Below are 18,064 nucleotides of genomic sequence, written 5' to 3' on the forward strand. Positions count from 1 at the left end.
TAAATGGGTCTCAGTGCATAATTTGCCAATCATAGTCTTAAGTTCTTTATTCATCCTCTCCACTTGGCCTGAGCTCTGGGGGTGATACAGAACATGGAATTTTGGAGTTATCCCCAAGCAAGAATATATTTGGTTTAAGACAGAATCGGTAAAATGACTCCCTCTATCGGAGTCAATACATGCTGGCAGGCCAAAACGAGGAATAATTTCCTTTAAAAGTATCTTTGCAACAAAATCTGCTGTGGCTCGGGTCATAGGAAATGCTTCCGGCCATCTGGTTAGTTGATCTACAATTACTAGACAAAATTTATAACGTCCAGCCTTTGGCATCGTTATGAAATCTATCTGTAGATGTTCAAAAGGTGTGTAAGCCAGAGGACGTCCCCCAAAGGCTTTTCCACGATATGCATGTTGGTTATATGCCTGGCAAATGGAGCAGGCTGAACATACTTTAGAGGCTATAGTAGTTATACCAGGGGCTATCCATACTCTCTTGACAGAGTCCACGATGCCCTGGGTCCCAAAATGACTGTTTTTATGAATAGATTGGCAAATTTGGTTATAGAAACTTCTAGGGAGCAGGGGTTTTCCTTCAGATGACACCCATACTCCATTAATCTGTTTTGCTTTAAATTTTTGTTTCCATTTTTCCACTTCCTTTTCATTATAGGAAAGTGATAAATTTAAATTTCCAGTGGTTGTTAATGTTAAAATTAATCCAGGTCCTTCTATGGCTGCTAGTTTTGCAGCTGCATCTGCTCAGTCATTTCCTCTAGAGACAGGGTCAGAGCCACCTGTATGGGCAGAGCAATGAACTACAGCTAGGGCTTTAGGCAGTTTGAGAGCAGAAAGAACTTCATTAATAATTTCTGCATTAGCTATGGATTTTCCAGCTGAGGTTAAAAATCCTCTCTGGAGCCATAGTATCCCGACTGAGTGACAAATGCCAAAAGCATATCTAGAATCCGTATAAATTGTTGCCTTTTTATCTTTGGCAATTATACAAGCTTGTTTTAGAGCTATGAGTTCTACTCCTTGAGCACTAATGTTAGAAGGTAGTGAAGCTGACCATTCAGTGGCAAATTCTGAGACTACGGCAGCTCCAGTGTAACGTATGCCATCCCTCATAAAAGAGGAACCGTCAGTAAATAAAATCAGATCTGCATTGTCTAAGGGAGTGTCCAAGAGATTATCGCGAGGCTTTTCTGCCATGGACACTAATGTTTCATAGTTATGTAATGGTTCTCCTGAAGTAGGTAAATCTGGAAGCAAGGTGGCAGGGTTAAGAGTTGAACAGCGTTTCAAGGTAATATTTTCACTATTTAATAAGGTTATTTCATACCTTGTAATTCTCTGATCCGAGAATGCCTGTGTTCTATGTTTTATCAATAATGCTGCTATCTCATGTGGGCACATTATTGTTAATGGACATCCCAATACTAAATCAACGGTTTTTGTTACTAGTAAGGCTGTAGCAGCTACTCCTCTAAGGCATGGTGGTGCTCCTGCTGCTACTGGGTCTAGTTGGGCAGAATAATAAGCAATTGGGCGCTGAGAAGGTCCCAAAGTCTGAGTTAACACTCCAGAGGCTACTCCTCTTCGCTCATGCACATATAAAGTAAATGGCTTGTTGTAATCTGGGATGCCTAGAGCAGGGGCAGACATGATAGCCTTTTTTAGATCTGATAGAGCTGACAAGTGTTCAGGCTCTAATTTGAGGGGTTCAGGAACCGAATCCTTTGTTAATGCTATAAGGGGTTTAGTGATTTCCCCATAGCAAGGAATCCATTGTCTACAAAACCCTGTTGCTCCTAAAATTGCCCTCAGCTGTTTCTTAGTGGTAGGAGCACTCAATTTTTAAATGTTCTCAATTCGTTTTGGAGAAATATAACGAGCACCCGCAGTCAAGATGAATCCCAAATAGTCTACTTTTTGGAGACACCACTGAACTTTATCCTTAGAGATTTTATGTCCTCTTTTGTGCAATTCCAAAAGAAGGTGTTTGCTATCTTCTTGACATGTTTTTGCATCTGTTGAAGCCAAGAGTAGATCATCTACATATTTGATTAATTTGCTGTTTTTAAATGTTATATTGTCTGTGTCTTGGCTCAAAATTTGCTCAAATAAGCTCGGACTTTCAACATAACCCTGTGGCAGCCGACACCAGGTATATTGTGAGCCCTTCCAGGTGAAAGCAAAAATATGCCTGGAGTTCTCATGTATAGGTATGGAGAAGAAAGCTGAACACAAGTCTACTACTGTAAAATATGTAGCTGTGCTAGGAATGGATGAAATAATAGTATGTATGTTAGAAACTACGGAGTGTCTCTTTATAACGTGATTATTCACTGCCCTTAGATCCTGTACGAATCTATAGATGTGCTTGCCTTCGGGCCCTTTTTTTGGTTTTTTAATTGGCAGGATGGGCGTGTTGTATTCAGATTTGCAAGGGATTATTATTCCCTGTTCTATTAATGAGTTAATAATTGGTGTAATACCCTCAATTGCCTCCTTTGAGAGGGGATACTGAGGGATAGAAGGAGGTGGGCTAGATTTAGTTTTTATCTGCAGAGGAACAGCAGATTTAAGTAAGCCTACATCGGAAGAAGATGTGGCCCAAAGAGACTCTGGTATATCTTTAGGTATTTCAAAAGTGGAAGGCTCTTTTGCCTCCTGGTTTTCCGAGAGAAGTACAGGGAGTAAATTTAAAGATTCCTCTGGTACTTCTAATGATAATGAGCCATCTGGGGAGCAGGTTATTGTGGCTCTGAGTTTGCATAGAAGGTTCCTCCCCAACAAATTTAAAGGGGAGTCAGGCATCAAAAGGAAGGAGTGTTGTACCTCTAGGGGTCCTACAGACACCATTCTAGGAGGAAGTCTTTTAACTCTTTGGGTTATTCCTGATACTCCCATTACATTCTCTGAGCCAATAGAATAACATTGTAAATCAGGTGTTCTCTTTAATACAGACCAGGAAGCTGCGGTGTCTAATAGACAATCATAATAGGTGTTACCCACCTTTAAGGTAACATGGGGTTCATTAGTATGGGGGGGGCAGTGGATAGGGACAAAGGGTAGTAGGACATCAGGGTCCGGGAAATCAAAGGTTGTATCCTCTGATTCCTGTGCCCCAGCCTCCCCCCGCCCCGGACACCATCATTGTGTTTGGGATATTCCTTGGGCACCCCCCTGAAGGGCACCTCTCTGAGGGTCATTAGTACCTCAAGTAATTTTTGGACGAGCGCCATTTCTCATATATTGTTGTTGTTCATTATCATTATAATTTTCTTCAATTTGAGCATTGTCATTATTTTCCCAATTCCTATTTCTATAATTCTGGTTTCTAAAGTTCTTATTTCTATATTCATTATAGTTATTTCCATAGTCATTATTATAATTTATAGAATTCTGGTTTCTATAACCATTATCATCATTTCTATAGTTATTATTTCTAAAGTTATTATTAAACTGTGTATTCCTTCCAAACATCTTAAGAAAGGTTCTACATTCCATCATTTTGTGGCCCTTCTTCTCACAGAAGTGGCAAGTAATGGATTAATAATTGGATTTCTGGAGAGGGGCAATTGTCGTTGGTTCATTATCATGCCCACTTTCTAATTCAGTCATCCTATCTATTAAATATCTTATTTTTTTCTTCATTTCCTCCATGTCATCATTATTTTCTTCCTCCTTTTCTTTGTTTCCCTTTAAAACACATATAGCTGTTTTTCGCAATTCTTCAAGGTCCATATCTGACCATCTTGGGCATTGTGTTCTAAAATAATTCTTAATTGCTTTGCAAGAGTTATTTACAAAGATCCTTCTAACTTGTCTTAAACTACTCTCTTTAGTTAGGTCCCAATCTAAGTATCTGTCCCCAAACTCGATTATTCTATCCATAAATCTGGAAGGTGATTCTTCTTCCTTTTGCTTAATTTTTTCCAGTTCCATCCACTTATCTGTACTGTCTGCACATTCCTTCATTGCCGTGAGGATGGCCTCTCTACAACGGTATAGTTGTAGATAATCCTCAGGATTGTTATAGTCCCATTCGGGATCCTGAGATGGCCAATGTGCTGCATTACGCCCCCGGGTTTTGTTGACATGAGCAATTATTTTATTTTTTTCACGTTCACTTAAAAAAGCCTGTAGTAAGTTCTCAAAATCCTTGTAAGATGGATTACTGAAAAAATATGTCTCCCATCTTTTTTGTTACTAGAAAAGGATCTTGTTCATATGTGGGGATATTTCGTGTAAATTCATTTGTTTCTTGGGGAGTAAACGGTATCCTATGTCTTAAAGTCACCACATCCCCATTCCGTCCTATTTCAGGTACTTCTCTTAGAGGAAACAGGCCTCTAGTTGAATTTTGTACCTGTGGGTCAGTTTGACAAGGACAAGTTTCTCTAGGAGGACAAGATCTCCTTTGCGTTGGAATTTGGTTTTCTGTAGGAGAGGGAACATGAGAAACTGGGATTGCAGGGGAAGGGTTTTGGGGATTAAATTCAGTCAAGATTTGCACTGCACGAGAGAAGCAGTCTATTAACTGGGCTATAGGGAAGGTGTTTTTCATCTCTATTTCAGGGAAGGAAATTTCCTCATTCAAAGGTTCAGAAACAGGTCTGTTTCTGGTAGAGTGGTTGTTTGCCAATTGATCCTGTAAGAAACTTTTTAGATCTTCTAATTGGGCTTGCATTTTATCCTCAATTTTTCCTATTTTATCCTCAATATTTTCTATTTTACCCTCAATTTTTTCTATTTTATCCTCAATTTTTTTTATTTTAGCATCTCTAAATATAGTATTGAGGAGTACAAAAATGACAGTACCTATTAATATAAAAATTTGGAGGTATCCTGCATTCCTCAATGCCCCTAATTCTTCAGCTGCCATATAATTGTCAAAGAATGTAGTACTCATTTTTTTATATATATTTTGTAATTTCACAAAACATGTGGGTAGCAGGGCAAAGCAACAAACAGTTGTTTTTTTTTTTTTCTAATCCAGGAAGTTGTTCCTTAAGGGAAAGGATATTTAGAAACAGCTCTTCCAGCCAGGACTTTAGGGTCCTGTTGCTGAGATTTAAAACAGCTGTTTTCTGTCTATCAGAGTCACACAGCTGGGAAGTATCCGAGGTCCGATTTGAACCCAGGACCTTCTGTCTCTAGGCCTGGCTCTTAATCCACTGAGCTACCCAGCTGTCCCTTAAGATTAAAGGGAAGAAAAAGAAAAACTGCTGATTCCAATTTAACTTAAGGAGAAAAGAGAAAAGAGAAAAAGGTTTTTATACTCACGTGTTCTAGCAGCTGTGTCTTTAGGCCAAGTTTGTTGTTAAAAGGGACTAAGTGGTGAGACGGTAGAGTAAAAAAGGCAAGGAATTTCAGAAGTTTATTGAGAGAATTCTTTAGAGTCCCTTCGTGGTCGCCACAAATGTGACAAGGAAATGACTTTAAAAGACTGGTATATATTAATTTAAGGTCGCCAAGGAATTCAGCTATGTAATTCCTAAATGAAAACTCAAGTCAGCAGTCAACCTTTTATGGAGTTTAATTACAAACAGGAGGAAGAAAGGTATTAGAGACAGAGAGAGAGAGAGAGGGAGAGAGAAAGGGGAGAGAAGGGAATAGGGCTTAAATACCCCTTCTGTTTAGGCTGGGCCAAAAGGCCCAAGCCCTTAGATAGCTGAGGCAAAGAAAAGAGATCAGTCCCTATCACTCACGTGACCAAAATGGAGAAACAGTCTCAGGGGCCTCCACCTCCAGCTTCCTTCAGAGCAAGCTTCTCAGAGTACAACCTCTCAGAGCAAAACCTCTCCAACCAACCACACCTAGTCCTCAGACCCCTCTCTCTTTAAGGAAACCATCCAAGTTCCCTCCCCTCAGTTCTCACATCTACCAATCACTGTCCATGTCTTCCCTGTGCCAATGGTGGCTCTAGCTTAACCCAGGACCGCCCAGAGGTCTGTGGCTTTGCACATGTCTGTTGAAGGTCATATTCTCAAATAATTAAATCTTGATCCTTTGCTGCAGCCCTTCCTAAATCCTGTTAGGACTGAGTGGGGTGGAAATTGTATTTTCCAAGACCTGGTTCTGTCATTCCAAGTATCTCTATTGTATCAATTCTAAAATCAATCATGACTCAAAGAACTTCCTGTTCTATGCTTAAGCATAGGTCAAAGCCCTTTCCATTGTTCAGCAAAAGGTTTCTGTCCTAAAGTAATCTTAAGTAGGGAGGAGGAGGAACCTCCCATGCCAATGGGGTTCACATTCCAATAGACTATCAGTAAGAAATTTTCCAAGTATGAAATTTCCCAATGGTGAAATTTCCAACATTTATAAGTCTAAGAAATTTTAAGGTTTACAGGAGTCATCTGCATAGAAGGGAGAATAGAAGCCATGGGAGTGAATGAGTCAAGAAATAAAAACAGAATGCTGAAGCTAGTGCATCTTCCCAAGTCTCTTGGGATTCTTAGATTTCCTCTGACCCACCTGAAAGTCACCAGGCTCTTTCTCATTTCTCAGAGAGGCCTTCTGTCGTGAATCTAGAATACTAGGATCAAGGTTCCCATGGATAGACAGACACTGTTCTCATAGACTAGCCTGTCCCTAATAATCCCTCTTTCTCCACAGCTGGTGCTCCTACCTCGAGTAGAGGAGCTTCCAGGTCTGAGAAGAGGGGACCCCGGGGCATCAGGGCGCCTGAGAGAACTCGGTCAAACTCAGTGCCTTGAGGCTGCAAGAACACCTCCACTTGGGCCCCCATCAGAATCTTGTGCCCGCTTGGTCTGTAGCATCTCTGCTCTACTATATGGTGGTGGCTTGGGTGAGTGACTCAGAGTGATTGGAACTCAGGAATGTTGGGTAAAGGGGCAATCAGGATTAGGGTGGCTCATGGGGCTGGGAGAGTAGCAATGGAGTCAATAAAGGAAGTGAGAGACAATGAGTAAGGAATGCCTGGAGGAGATGATGATGAGAATAATAATAATAACTTTTATTTGGTCCTCTCAATACAATATTAGGTGCTATTTTTAATTGAGGAAACTGAGGCAGAGAGGGAGGGTAAGTGACCCACCCAGGGTTACACAGCTAGAAAGTGTCTGAAATGGAATTTGAACTTGAGTCTTTCTGATTCCAAGGCCAGCCCTCTGTCCACTAAGGATATTTTCCTGTCTTGGAGTTGCCAAGGAATTGACTGGGTCCTGATAGAGGGACCTGGGTAGTGATAGTGGGAGTCATCAGGTTGTTTCTGGAGCAGAACAAAAGCATAACTTCAAAAGTGTGCTTGTGTATAGGGAGATAAGGTAAGAGAAATTAGTGGGTTGAGGGAAGCACCAAAGAGTGACTGTGGTCACAGGAGAATGAAAAGATGACTGGGGAAATGAATAGAAGTATCTTTTATTAGGGCTGGATCCCAAGGGTGTTTGGGGGTCAGGGATTTGAGGCTGAGTTCATCCTGCCTCACCCAGACATTACCCTCCCACCTCTAGCCTGTGAATGTGACCCACAAGGTTCTCTGAGCTCTGAGTGTGCCCGTGTGGGGGGCCAGTGCCCATGCCGACCTCATGTCATTGGCCAGCGCTGTGACCAGTGTGAGCTCCAGACATATGGCTTTGGCCCAGCAGGTTGCAGTGGTAAGGACTGAGATACTAGGCTAAGGACTGGGTGGGCATGGAGATGGAATTGGGGCAGACTCCCCTCTCTGGTCCAGCCTGACCTTTCACTGCTTCCTTTAGAATGTCGTTGCTCTCCTGAGGGGTCTACCAGTTTGGCCTGTGATCCTATAAGTGGACAGTGCTTATGCAAGCCAGGCATCACAGGACGAAGGTGTGACCAATGCCTGCCTGGCCAGTGGGGATTCCCTCACTGCCAGCCATGTGAGTGTAATGGGCATGCAGAGCAGTGCCACCCACACACAGGTGTATGCTGGGCCTGTGGAGATGCCACCACTGGGCGTCACTGTGAAAGGTGAGTAAAGCCTTATTTTAAAATCTTATTTAAACAAGGAGGTAGGGCTCCTATCCCCAGGAAACCTTTAGGGCTTGCTGGGCAATATTGAGAGTGAAAATAGGTGGCATACAACCTGGTTATTAGCACCATGCTCTATCCCCACAGGTGCCAGGATGGTTATTATGGAGACCCTGTCCTGGGCTCAGGACAGCAGTGCCGGCCTTGTCCCTGCCCTGGGTTCCTAGGCTCTGGTAACTACCATGGGACCTCATGTCAGGCGGATGGTGGTAGTGAACGAATTCTGTGTGTCTGTGCTCCTGGTTATGCAGGTAAGTGGTATCTGTGGGCATTAAAGGTACAGAACCAGTATCCAAACATGTAAACAATCCCCCTCCCCCAATATTAACTTCTATTTCTATGGCAGCTTTAGGTTTACAAAACCCTTTCCCTATAACAGCCCTGTAAGAAGAGCAGTGAAAGTATTATTTTCTCCATTTTTGTGATGGGAAAATTGAGGATTAGAGAAAGAAAATTACTTGCCCCAGGTAACATAACTAGTAAGTGCCTGATCTCTAGATTCCAAAGATGGACTTTTCCCACCATGCTAATTCTTTTCACAGTTGCTCCTGTCTATGATCCATGGACCAAGCACCCATTGTCCTAGACCTGAAGACAAAACTATGATGAAATACAAAAAACTGTCTTTTCTTTGGTAATTTGTCTTAACTGTTTTGATAATAACGTTGATGTTGGTGGCCATAGTGATCATGGTGATGCTGATAATAGCAACTCCCTCTAGCCTTTTTTTTTTCTTGCCATAATCTTCTACATACTAGGTGGCACATACTAGTGTTCTGTTATTGTTTCCAGTTTATAAATGAGGGAACCAAAACTAGGAAATGATTGAAGATGATAGATTTAGAGCTAGAAGAGGAGACCTTAAAGGTTAACTAGTCCAAGCCCTTTATTTTACAGAAGGGTAAATGGAGGCCCAGAAAAAGGGAAGTACCTTATTCATGTAAGTTATACAGGGCAAGAAAAATAGCTTACATTTATACAGCACTTTGAGGTTTTTTTATATCATGAAGGCCTTTCAAAAGTTTTATTGTTGAATTTTGTTTTTATATCCTAGGGATTTTCAGATATACTCTCCTCTTTTCTCCTTCTTCCACAGTGAGCTATCCCTTGTGTGAAAGGGGGGAAAAAACAGAAACACAGTTAAAATTCTCCATCACATTATCTACATCTGATAGTATATGCAAGACTGTAATCCCCAATCCCCTTTGTCCCATGAAAGGAGAGAAGTGAAGTGCTTTTCTGGGTCTTGAATTATACATTGTTTTTAGTTTTTTTCTTATTTTTCTTTTCATTTATGGTGTAATAGTTGTGATTCGTATTGCTTTCCTGGTTCTGATTATTTTTCCAAGTATTAGCATCATACAACTCTTTTCTTTTTTTTTTAATTCCCCATATTGTTTTTCTATGGTGAGAGAATAATCTATTATATTCACCTACAACAGTGTTTTTGACCATTCCTTTCTCAGTGGGTGTCCACTTGGTTGCTGCTGTTAATATTTTTATAACTAGATAGACTTTCTTTTTGTCATTCTTCCCATTGGAATGTGTGTTCTGTAGTGGAATAACTGGATTGGAGGATAGGGATAGTTGAATCACTTTTTTCATATAATTCTAGTTGGTTTTCCAGTATGGCCAGACCATCTCACATCTCCCTCAGCAGTATTATTATATCCAACTTCCCAGAACCCCGCCACTGTTGATTATATCCATCTTTGCCATTAAATGGGAACCTTAGAATTTTCATTTTCATTTTTCTTTTTATTAGTTATCTGGAGCTATTCTTCCCTTGAGAATTATTAACTCATATCCTTTAGCCCCTTATTTCTTAGGGGCATTTGAAGATTTACAGAATGTTACCCCCCACCCCAACCCCTGACTGCTGTGAGAGGAGTACAAGGACTGGTATCCCATCTTTCTTGTCACAGCATCAAGATGGTCGCCCATAGTCACACAGCTGAATCAGAGCTCAGACTTGTGCCTGATCTACTTGAGCTCTGAACAGGAGTTGATTAAATGGATTTTCCCACTCTCTGCAGGTCCTCGTTGTGACCGATGCTCTGCTGGATACTTTGGGCGTCCCTGGCCAGAGGGAGTAGTGGGGGGAGCACCATGCCGACCCTGCCAGTGCAACAACAACATTGATCCTAGTGACCCCATGGCCTGTGACCCCCATAGTGGGCACTGTCAGCGCTGTCTACACCACACCCATGGGCCACACTGTTCACACTGCCAGCCTGGATACTATGGCAATGCCCTCCGGCCACGAGGCTGCCGGCGTGAGTAGAGTTGAACTGGAGGGAGGCTCATAGAGAGGTGATGGGTGCCCTTCTGTCCCTGCCCCAGCTTTGACCTCCTCAACTGAAGCTGAGTTTTTTAAGTCTTGACATTTCCCATTTCTTTTTACCTGCTAGGCTGCAGCTGTGACCTACAAGGCACAGTGCCTGCCCGGTGCCTGCCTGGAAGTGGCATCTGCTTCTGTGATAGGCTCAGTGGGTACTGCCCCTGCCGCCCACATGTCCTAGGACGACTCTGTGACCGCTGTGCTCCCCAGTTCTGGAACCTGGGAGGGCCTCGGGGCTGTGAGCCCTGTGCTTGTCATGCCCAGCACTCCCTGCAGCTCACCTGTCATCCAGTAAGGAAATATTTCAGGCTTGTCCATATATGTGCACACATGCTTGAATGGATGTTTACATGTGGCTGCCTGTCTGGGAGGCAGTGACTGTGTCTGTGGATGTGTTTGAACACCTGTCTGCATGGATGTGTGATTGGGTGGGTCCGATGCTTGTATGTACAACCGTCTGTCTGCCTGCAGCTGTGCATATGGATGACTGAGCAAGAGGGTCTGGGAACAGAGAGGACACTGAATTGGCTGGGACTGAGGGAGGATACAGGGGAGCAACAGAGGTTTGAGAAGTCAAATCATGGTGTACCTCAAATGTTAGAATATGGAGTTTGAACCAATAGTCCTAAAATCACAGCCAGTGAAACACTCTGTGTGTGTGGCAGTGAAAGTTGTGGGCATTTTGTCAGCATGGTGTAGTGACAAGAATACATGGACTCTGGGGCTGCCAGGTGGCTTAGTGGATGGAGTGCCAGGCCTGATACTTAGTGTCAATTCTAAGACAGAAATAAAATAAAAATAAAAGAATACATGAACTCCTGGGAATCAGGAGATTTGGTTTCAAATTTGGGCTTATTAACTCTATGACCTAGTGCCTAGTGCCACCTGGGGAGCCCTTATTTAAAGCTTATTGAGCTTAGGCCTTAATTTCTTCATATGTGAAAAAGATAATAATACTTGAACTTTCTGTGAGTTAGTTTTAGTAGGACCCAGGATGTTGTTGTTGAGTTGTTGAGTTGTACCTGACTCCCTGTGACCCATTTTGGTGGTTTTCTTGGCAAAGATATTAGAGTGTTTTGCCATTTCCTTCTCTATTTTTTACATTCATTTTACAGATGAAGAAACTGAGGCAGACTTGCCCAGAGTCACACAGCTAATAGATGTCTGAAGCCATATTTGAACTCAGGAAGGTGAATCTTCCTGATCCCAGGCCTGGCACTCTACTCACTGCACCATCTCACTGCCCTAGAACTTGGAATAAGAACTCTGGGCCCGCATCACTGGCACTAGCCAGTGATAGTAGATAAGTTACTTCTAGGCTATGTGGCACAGTGGAGATGAGCCCTGGATCCAGAGTCAGATGATCTAGGTCCCAACCCTTGCTTTGCTGAGGAGTACTTGTAGAACTAAAGGACTTCCCCTTTCTGGGCCTCTGTTTCCTTTTCTATAAAATAAAGAGATTGTAATTGATAGTCTCAGGTCCTTTCTGTCCTCAAATAGTTGCCATTCTACTTTAGTCACAGCTAATCCCTAAAATGTGCAAAAAAATAAAGCAGCATCTCTGTTTTCCTAAAAAGAACTAGAAGGAATTTGAGAGATAATTTAGGTTCATTCCCCCTTCATCTTGCTGCTGAGGAATATTGAGACCTAGAGAAATGTGAGGACTGATTCACAATCATTCAGCCAGTATATGGACGAGCCACAGTATAATCCCAGGTGCTCCTCTGGGGGATGGATGGACTCACTGATTCACAGTGTGATATTGTAGACCAAGAAGTAACGATGACTGCGGGAGGGGGTGGGGTTGTCATAGAGAGAGAAATGTAGGCCAAATGTCAGGAAAATTTTCTTAATGATGAAAACAATCCCAGAATGTAATGGGCTGGATTCTCCCAGAAGTCTTCAAGCAGAAACTGGATGCTAGCTTGTCAGATATGCTATTAAGACCACTAGGCGGCACCATAGTGCACAGAGCATCAGGCCTGGAGTTGGGAGGACCCAAGTCCAAACCCAGGCTCAAACACATATTGGCTGTATGACACTGGGCAAGTCACTCCATCCTGTTTGCCATGATTTCCTCTTCTGTAAAATGGGAGTAATAATAGCACCTACCTCCCAGAGTTGTTGTGAGGATCCAAAAGGACTTAAAGTGCTTAGAACAGTGCCTGGCACATAGTAATTAATTGCTATTTAAATAATTGTATAGATGTTGTGTTTTCTTTTAATAAAAATATTTTATTTTTGCCTATTACATGTAATAAATTTCCACATAAGTTTTCCAAAGTTATATAACCCAAATTGTCTCCTCCTCTTCCCCATGAGCTGGCAAAGAATTCTATCTGGGTTATACATGTTTTATCAGGCAAAACACAAGATGATGGGTTTTTAATATATATTATATATAATATCATCATCTATGTGTGTATATATTTTATACATATGGTATGTTATAGTAAAGGTTCTTTGAAGGGCATAAGTGGTTTGGACTGCTAAAGATCCTTTTCATCTCAAATTCTGAGATTCTGGGATCATAGGCTCATAGGGGTTAGTCAAGAAAGGGCCTTAGTGCTTATATTATCGAATCGTTTAATTTTATAGAGAAGGGCCCTGAGACCCAAACAGGGAAAGTGATTTACATGGTTTGTATCAAAGCCAGAATCTGAACCAAGGAAAGTCTGGTTTAGGAGTGAGGAGACCTGAACATGTTTGTAGGCAGAGATGAAGGAGCCAGGGAAAGATTGAAGGTATGTGAGAAGGAGTGAGGAGATCATGTATGTGAGCCTTTCTCCACCACCACCACCCCTTACCCCAGAGGGGGAAAGGAGGAAGTACTCCCATTGGGCTGCTGGGCAGAGGGGTGGGTGATGGGAGAAATGTCTTCAGGCTTGCGTATGGAGACAGGGAGGGGAGCAGTTCCATCTAGCACACAAGCCATAGGTTTGCCAACAGCCCTGGAGGAGATGGTGGGTAGAGATGAGCTGAGTTGGGAAGGAAGAGAGTAGCCTGGGGAAGCATCGGCCTTGGTCAGGAGAAGGGAGTTATAGGGAATAATCAAAAGACTGGCTGAGAACTTTTGTGTATATGGACTATGTCTCTGTCCTTCCAGGAGTCCTTGGTGAAGGGTTTCTTGTAGCTTGGACTGGGCTTTGCATTGGTCTCCTATCTCCACAGGTCACTGGTCAGTGCCCATGCCAGGAAGGATTTGGAGGACGTACCTGCTCACAGTGCCAGGAAGGGTACTGGGGGGACCCAGAGAAGGAGTGCAGAGGTGAGGAGCAAAGTGTCTGCAGAGGGTGAGCTAAGGGTGAGGGGAACATTGTGGAGGCAGATTGGTATGGTGGATAGACTCTGGTATTAGCAATAAAAGCCCTGGGTTTGAATTCCATTCTTGTTTACTGGCTGTTGGGTTTGGAAGACTCTCTTCTGAGTCCTTAATCTCATCTATAAAATAAGGGGGTTAGAATAGGTAGATCTGTAAGGATCTTCTGTCCTACAGTTCTAAGAAAAGCAAAGTTTATGGGAGAGGAGTTGGATGAATTCAAGGACCAGGAAAATCAGTTACTCTTGATGATCCCAACTTCTTTTTTTTTCCCCAGCTTGTGCCTGTGACCCTCAGGGCTCAGTCTCTCTGCATTGCCACCCTAGGACGGGGGCCTGCTCATGTCTCAATGGTATCTCAGGCCCTCAGTGTAAGGCCTGTGTCCGGGGTTCTCAGGGCAGTTTCCCCCACTGCCGGCCCTGTCCAACTTGCTTCTCTCACTGGGATAGCCGACTAAGTCGCCTCCAGCAGCGGCTGGCCACACTGGCTCAGGGGAGGGATGCCCTGAGTGAGGCAGCTACTGACCGGAGCAGTGGGGGGCGGTTGCTGTCCCTGGAGGCTGCCCTGGGACACGTCCAAGGAGTCTTGGTGTCCACCTCCCCCCTGGTGGGGCCCTTGCAGCAGCTTTCAAAACAGCGGGATGGACTCAGGCAAGACAGCAACCTCGGGGGTTTAGAGAGGGACAGGGAGGGTCTTAGGGACTGACAGAAACTGGGGAATTGGGTCCAGTCTTTAGAGGCCATTTCCTGAAGTTAGGTGTTAGCTTCTGATGCCAAGGGTTAGTCTGTCAGAGTCAAAAATTAATCTTCATCCCTAAATGACTCTGTCTTCTCTCTAGGAGGGAGGCAGCCATGCTGGGTCGAGCACTTCGAGGGGTGGAACGCAGTGTGGCTGTGAGTGGTCCCTGGGCTAGAGCTCAGCATGCCCGCATAGGCCAGCTGACAGAAGAAATGGAACATCTTAATCGCTTGGCCACCCAGCTCAGAGAGGCCCCTCAGGGAGCCCAGGGTATGGTCCAGAGGGGTGCTGGGGACACTTGTGGGGAGACAGTGAGGAAGCTGGTCCTCACAGGCTGACCTATTTCCCCAGATGCTGTTTCCCTAGTCTCCAAGGCTGCTCTCATCTCCCAGAAGGCTGAATTTGGTATCATAGTCACAACTGCCCTGACAAACACAGAGAGTGCCCTGAGCCAATCCCGTAATGTCCGGCGCAGAACAGAGGGGCTGTTGCAAGAAATGAAGCCTCCCAGCAGGGCAGCTGCTTGGGGGGAGCAGCTCCAAGCACTTGTGAATGCCTCCTGGGCCCTGAACCCCAGCCTGGCCCAGCTCAAGGTCAGAGCCTCTGGGACAGGAATGACGTGTATTACATTTGGGGTGGGGAGTTCTGGTGCCAAGAAAAATCACTAGTGAAAAGATCTTGGGGGGGGGGGGGGGGGTGGCACTCGGACATCCCAGACAGGGTTTCTGGTTTAGAAGAGCCTGAACTTAGAGTCCCTTCTTTTCCACATCTGTGATTTTGGGTGAGTTCCACCCCCTGTATTTTCATGCCTAAGTTTCTTCCTCTACAAAATGACTAAGGTAAAACAGATAGCTTCTCTGTCCGCCTATAGTCTGGACATTCTGTGCTCTGGGATTCTGTGACATTGGGGCCAGGAGTCTCTGGGATGACTGTGTCTTGCATTCCAAAGATACCTCTTTAGGCCCCTTGTATCTGTCCACAGGTCTGTGGGGGACCATGGGGTATGGGGAGGGCCTGTGCTCTCTCCCCCTGTGGGCCAGCCTCTTGTTCTGGAGCATTGCCCACTTCCCTGTGGGCACTTGGAACTGCTCAAAACACATCCCATGCTTTGGGTACCACAAGTACCAGATTGGGGCGGCTACATCGACGGGTAAGGCAGAACCACATTAAGGGGCTAGAATTAGAAGTGTGGGAGAGATGGGCTGGGATAAGATTCTGCTGGGGAATGAGGGTAGAGCCAAGACAGGTAAGAAGAACCAACCTCACTAATTGACCCCACTCCCCTAGCTACAACGGGTTGGGACCGTGGCAGGGGCTGCCCACTCACAAGCTGAGGAAACACTGAGCCGAGCTCGAGCCACGTGGTATGGGGCTGGCACTGCCTCCATGTTGGCCACTATCCAGAGGATCCGGGCCTTCCTCACAGGTGAGGCCAAGGGGGAGGGGGATGAAATAATGTTCTCCCCTCCAGTCAGACCCCCAAGCAGAAGACTGAAGAGCTCTAACCTCAGGCTTAGCAGTTTAGGACCTTTGCCCCTCTCCCTGGAGATCAGGATTGAGGCAGAGTCTAGGTCAGGAGTGAGGTTGACAAGGCAGGGTTGTGTCAGGAGCTACCTGGAAGTTAAAGGTTTGTGCCAGGGGTCACAGTTAGAGTGGGGAGAGGACTCTGTCTCTCCTTATCCCTGTGAAGGTGCAGATTTCCTTTACCCAGGAAAGCAGAGTTTAGGGTCAGGTGGGGATGGGGGTGGAGTAGAGGAAGTACTGAACTAAAAAGAATACTAGTTAGGTTCAGAAGACCTGGATTTGAATCCTGTCCTCAATACTTAGTAGTCATATGACCTCAAATAAGTTGATTTCCATCTCTGAGCCTCAGTTTTCTTGTCTGCTAAATGTGTATTGTAATCTGCTATCTATTCTCAGGCATAGGTCATGGGGTTTAGATCTAGAAGCATCCTAGAGAACTTTATTCTGAGGAAAGTGTTTTGTAAACCTTAGAGCACTACAGAAATGGGAACTTTTGTTTATTTCTCTAGCCAACTAGGGGATGCCATAGGGTACTGGGCCTGGAGTCAGGAAGACCTGAATTCAAATTCAACCTCATATTTACTAGCTGTGACAGATTCTTGGCAAGTAACTTTACCTCAGTTCCTTGTTATAAAATGGAGGTAATAAAAATACCTACTTCAAAGGGTTGTTGTGAAGATCAAATGAAATGTTTGTAAAGTGCTTAACACAGTGCCTGGCACATAGTAGGTGCTTTAAAATGCCTGTTCTCTTCTCTCCTTCTTCTCCCAAAGAAGTTTAAGAATCAGAATCCACGTCAGTGTGCCTGATTTTAGTCCCTTGTCTTTCCTCCACTCCAGATGAGGGTGCAGACCCTGAGAGTGTGGAGCTGGTGGCCCAAAGGGTCCTGAAAATTCCTCTGCCCCAGGGGGGCCAGAGAGCTATAGAACAGCTGTTGGAAGAGATCCAAGATGCCCTCCAACTTCCAGATAGTATGGACTGGGCTCTGCCTTCAGCCCAGGACCTCCTTCGGCAAGCCCAATGGGCCAGGTAAGGAACTGGGTCCTCCCAGAGTGTAGAATATGGAGCTGGAAGGGAACCAAGAGATTATCTTTTCTCACTCTCACATTTTACAGAAAAGAAAACCAAAGCTTGGAATGGTTAAATGACTTTTCTGAGATCCCACAGCATTCATTTAATGAGCATTTTTTTTTATTCAACATTATTTTATTTGGTCATTTTCAAACTTTATTCATTAGAAACAAAGATCACTTTTTTTTTTCCTCCCTGCCCCCCCCCCCATTGGAATGAGCATTTTTTTAAGTACTTATTGGGTGCCAGGCTCTGTGATAGGTGCTTAGGATACAAAGAGAAGCAGGAGCAGGGCTCCTGCCCTCAAGGAGTTCCCATTCTAACAGGGGAGTTGAGCTACCTTCAGGGTACATGGAAGAGAATCTCAGAGGAGAAGGTACTGGATGGGGAGGAGGAGAGAGCTCAGGAAAGGCTCTCCAGAGGGTAGAAGGGGATCTGAGTCTTCACAGAGGTAGTAGGCAGAAATGGGGGACATTGAACCAGGGCATAGCATATACTTAAGGGGTAAGTGTTAGAACTAGAAAGGAGCCAGCTTGTGAAGGGGCTTTATCTGTCAAACAGGCATTGATATTTGTGCCAGGACTTGAAGTGGTATATTAGGACTCTGGGTGGAGGTTGCTTTGCTCTCATAAAACATTAGGGATCACCAAATACAAAGTACTTGAGGGCATGGCTCTCTGTTCCCAATCCTTCCTCTTTTAGAGGAGGAAAATGATACTGGAAGGAAAGAAGCAACTTGCCCAAAGTCATATGCCAGAGATGCTCCTATTTATCATGGGATTTGAAATCCAGCACACCATCCACTATAGGTCACACTATGCACTGCTAACAAAGGCCTTCCTGAGACCACTGAATACTCAGGTGAGGTTCAGGGCCAGCTGACCATCTCTGTACCTACAGGGAGGATGCAGGCAGAACCCAGGACAATGTAATGAAGACCCAGGGAGTTCTAACTGAGGCCCAGAACAATGTAGGAAGAGCTGAGAAACAGCTTCGGAAAACCAAGCAGGCCCTGCGGAGCCTAGAGGTTCAGACACAGGAGGTGAGAT

At 44.4% G+C, this 18,064-nt stretch overlaps 1 protein-coding gene across 1 annotated transcript in view; it reads left to right on the forward strand.

Annotated features, from left to right (window-relative positions):
* Nucleotides 1-18,064, forward strand: part of LOC100619627 (laminin subunit beta-2-like) — a 51,378-nt gene that overhangs the window by 25,313 nt on the left and 8,001 nt on the right. Inside the window, exons 19-32 of the mRNA XM_056805074.1 lie at nt 6,628-6,820; nt 7,485-7,628; nt 7,731-7,962; nt 8,110-8,273; nt 10,059-10,298; nt 10,434-10,654; nt 13,535-13,631; nt 13,960-14,332; nt 14,521-14,690; nt 14,772-15,013; nt 15,403-15,570; nt 15,708-15,846; nt 16,784-16,973; nt 17,916-18,057. Of these exons, the coding sequence (XP_056661052.1) occupies nt 6,628-6,820; nt 7,485-7,628; nt 7,731-7,962; nt 8,110-8,273; nt 10,059-10,298; nt 10,434-10,654; nt 13,535-13,631; nt 13,960-14,332; nt 14,521-14,690; nt 14,772-15,013; nt 15,403-15,570; nt 15,708-15,846; nt 16,784-16,973; nt 17,916-18,057 (2,715 nt within the window). The remainder of the gene's footprint in view (nt 1-6,627; nt 6,821-7,484; nt 7,629-7,730; nt 7,963-8,109; nt 8,274-10,058; nt 10,299-10,433; nt 10,655-13,534; nt 13,632-13,959; nt 14,333-14,520; nt 14,691-14,771; nt 15,014-15,402; nt 15,571-15,707; nt 15,847-16,783; nt 16,974-17,915; nt 18,058-18,064) is intronic.

The sequence above is a fragment of the Monodelphis domestica genome, chromosome 7, assembly GCF_027887165.1.
Source record: "Monodelphis domestica isolate mMonDom1 chromosome 7, mMonDom1.pri, whole genome shotgun sequence".
Taxonomy (NCBI): domain Eukaryota; kingdom Metazoa; phylum Chordata; class Mammalia; order Didelphimorphia; family Didelphidae; genus Monodelphis; species Monodelphis domestica.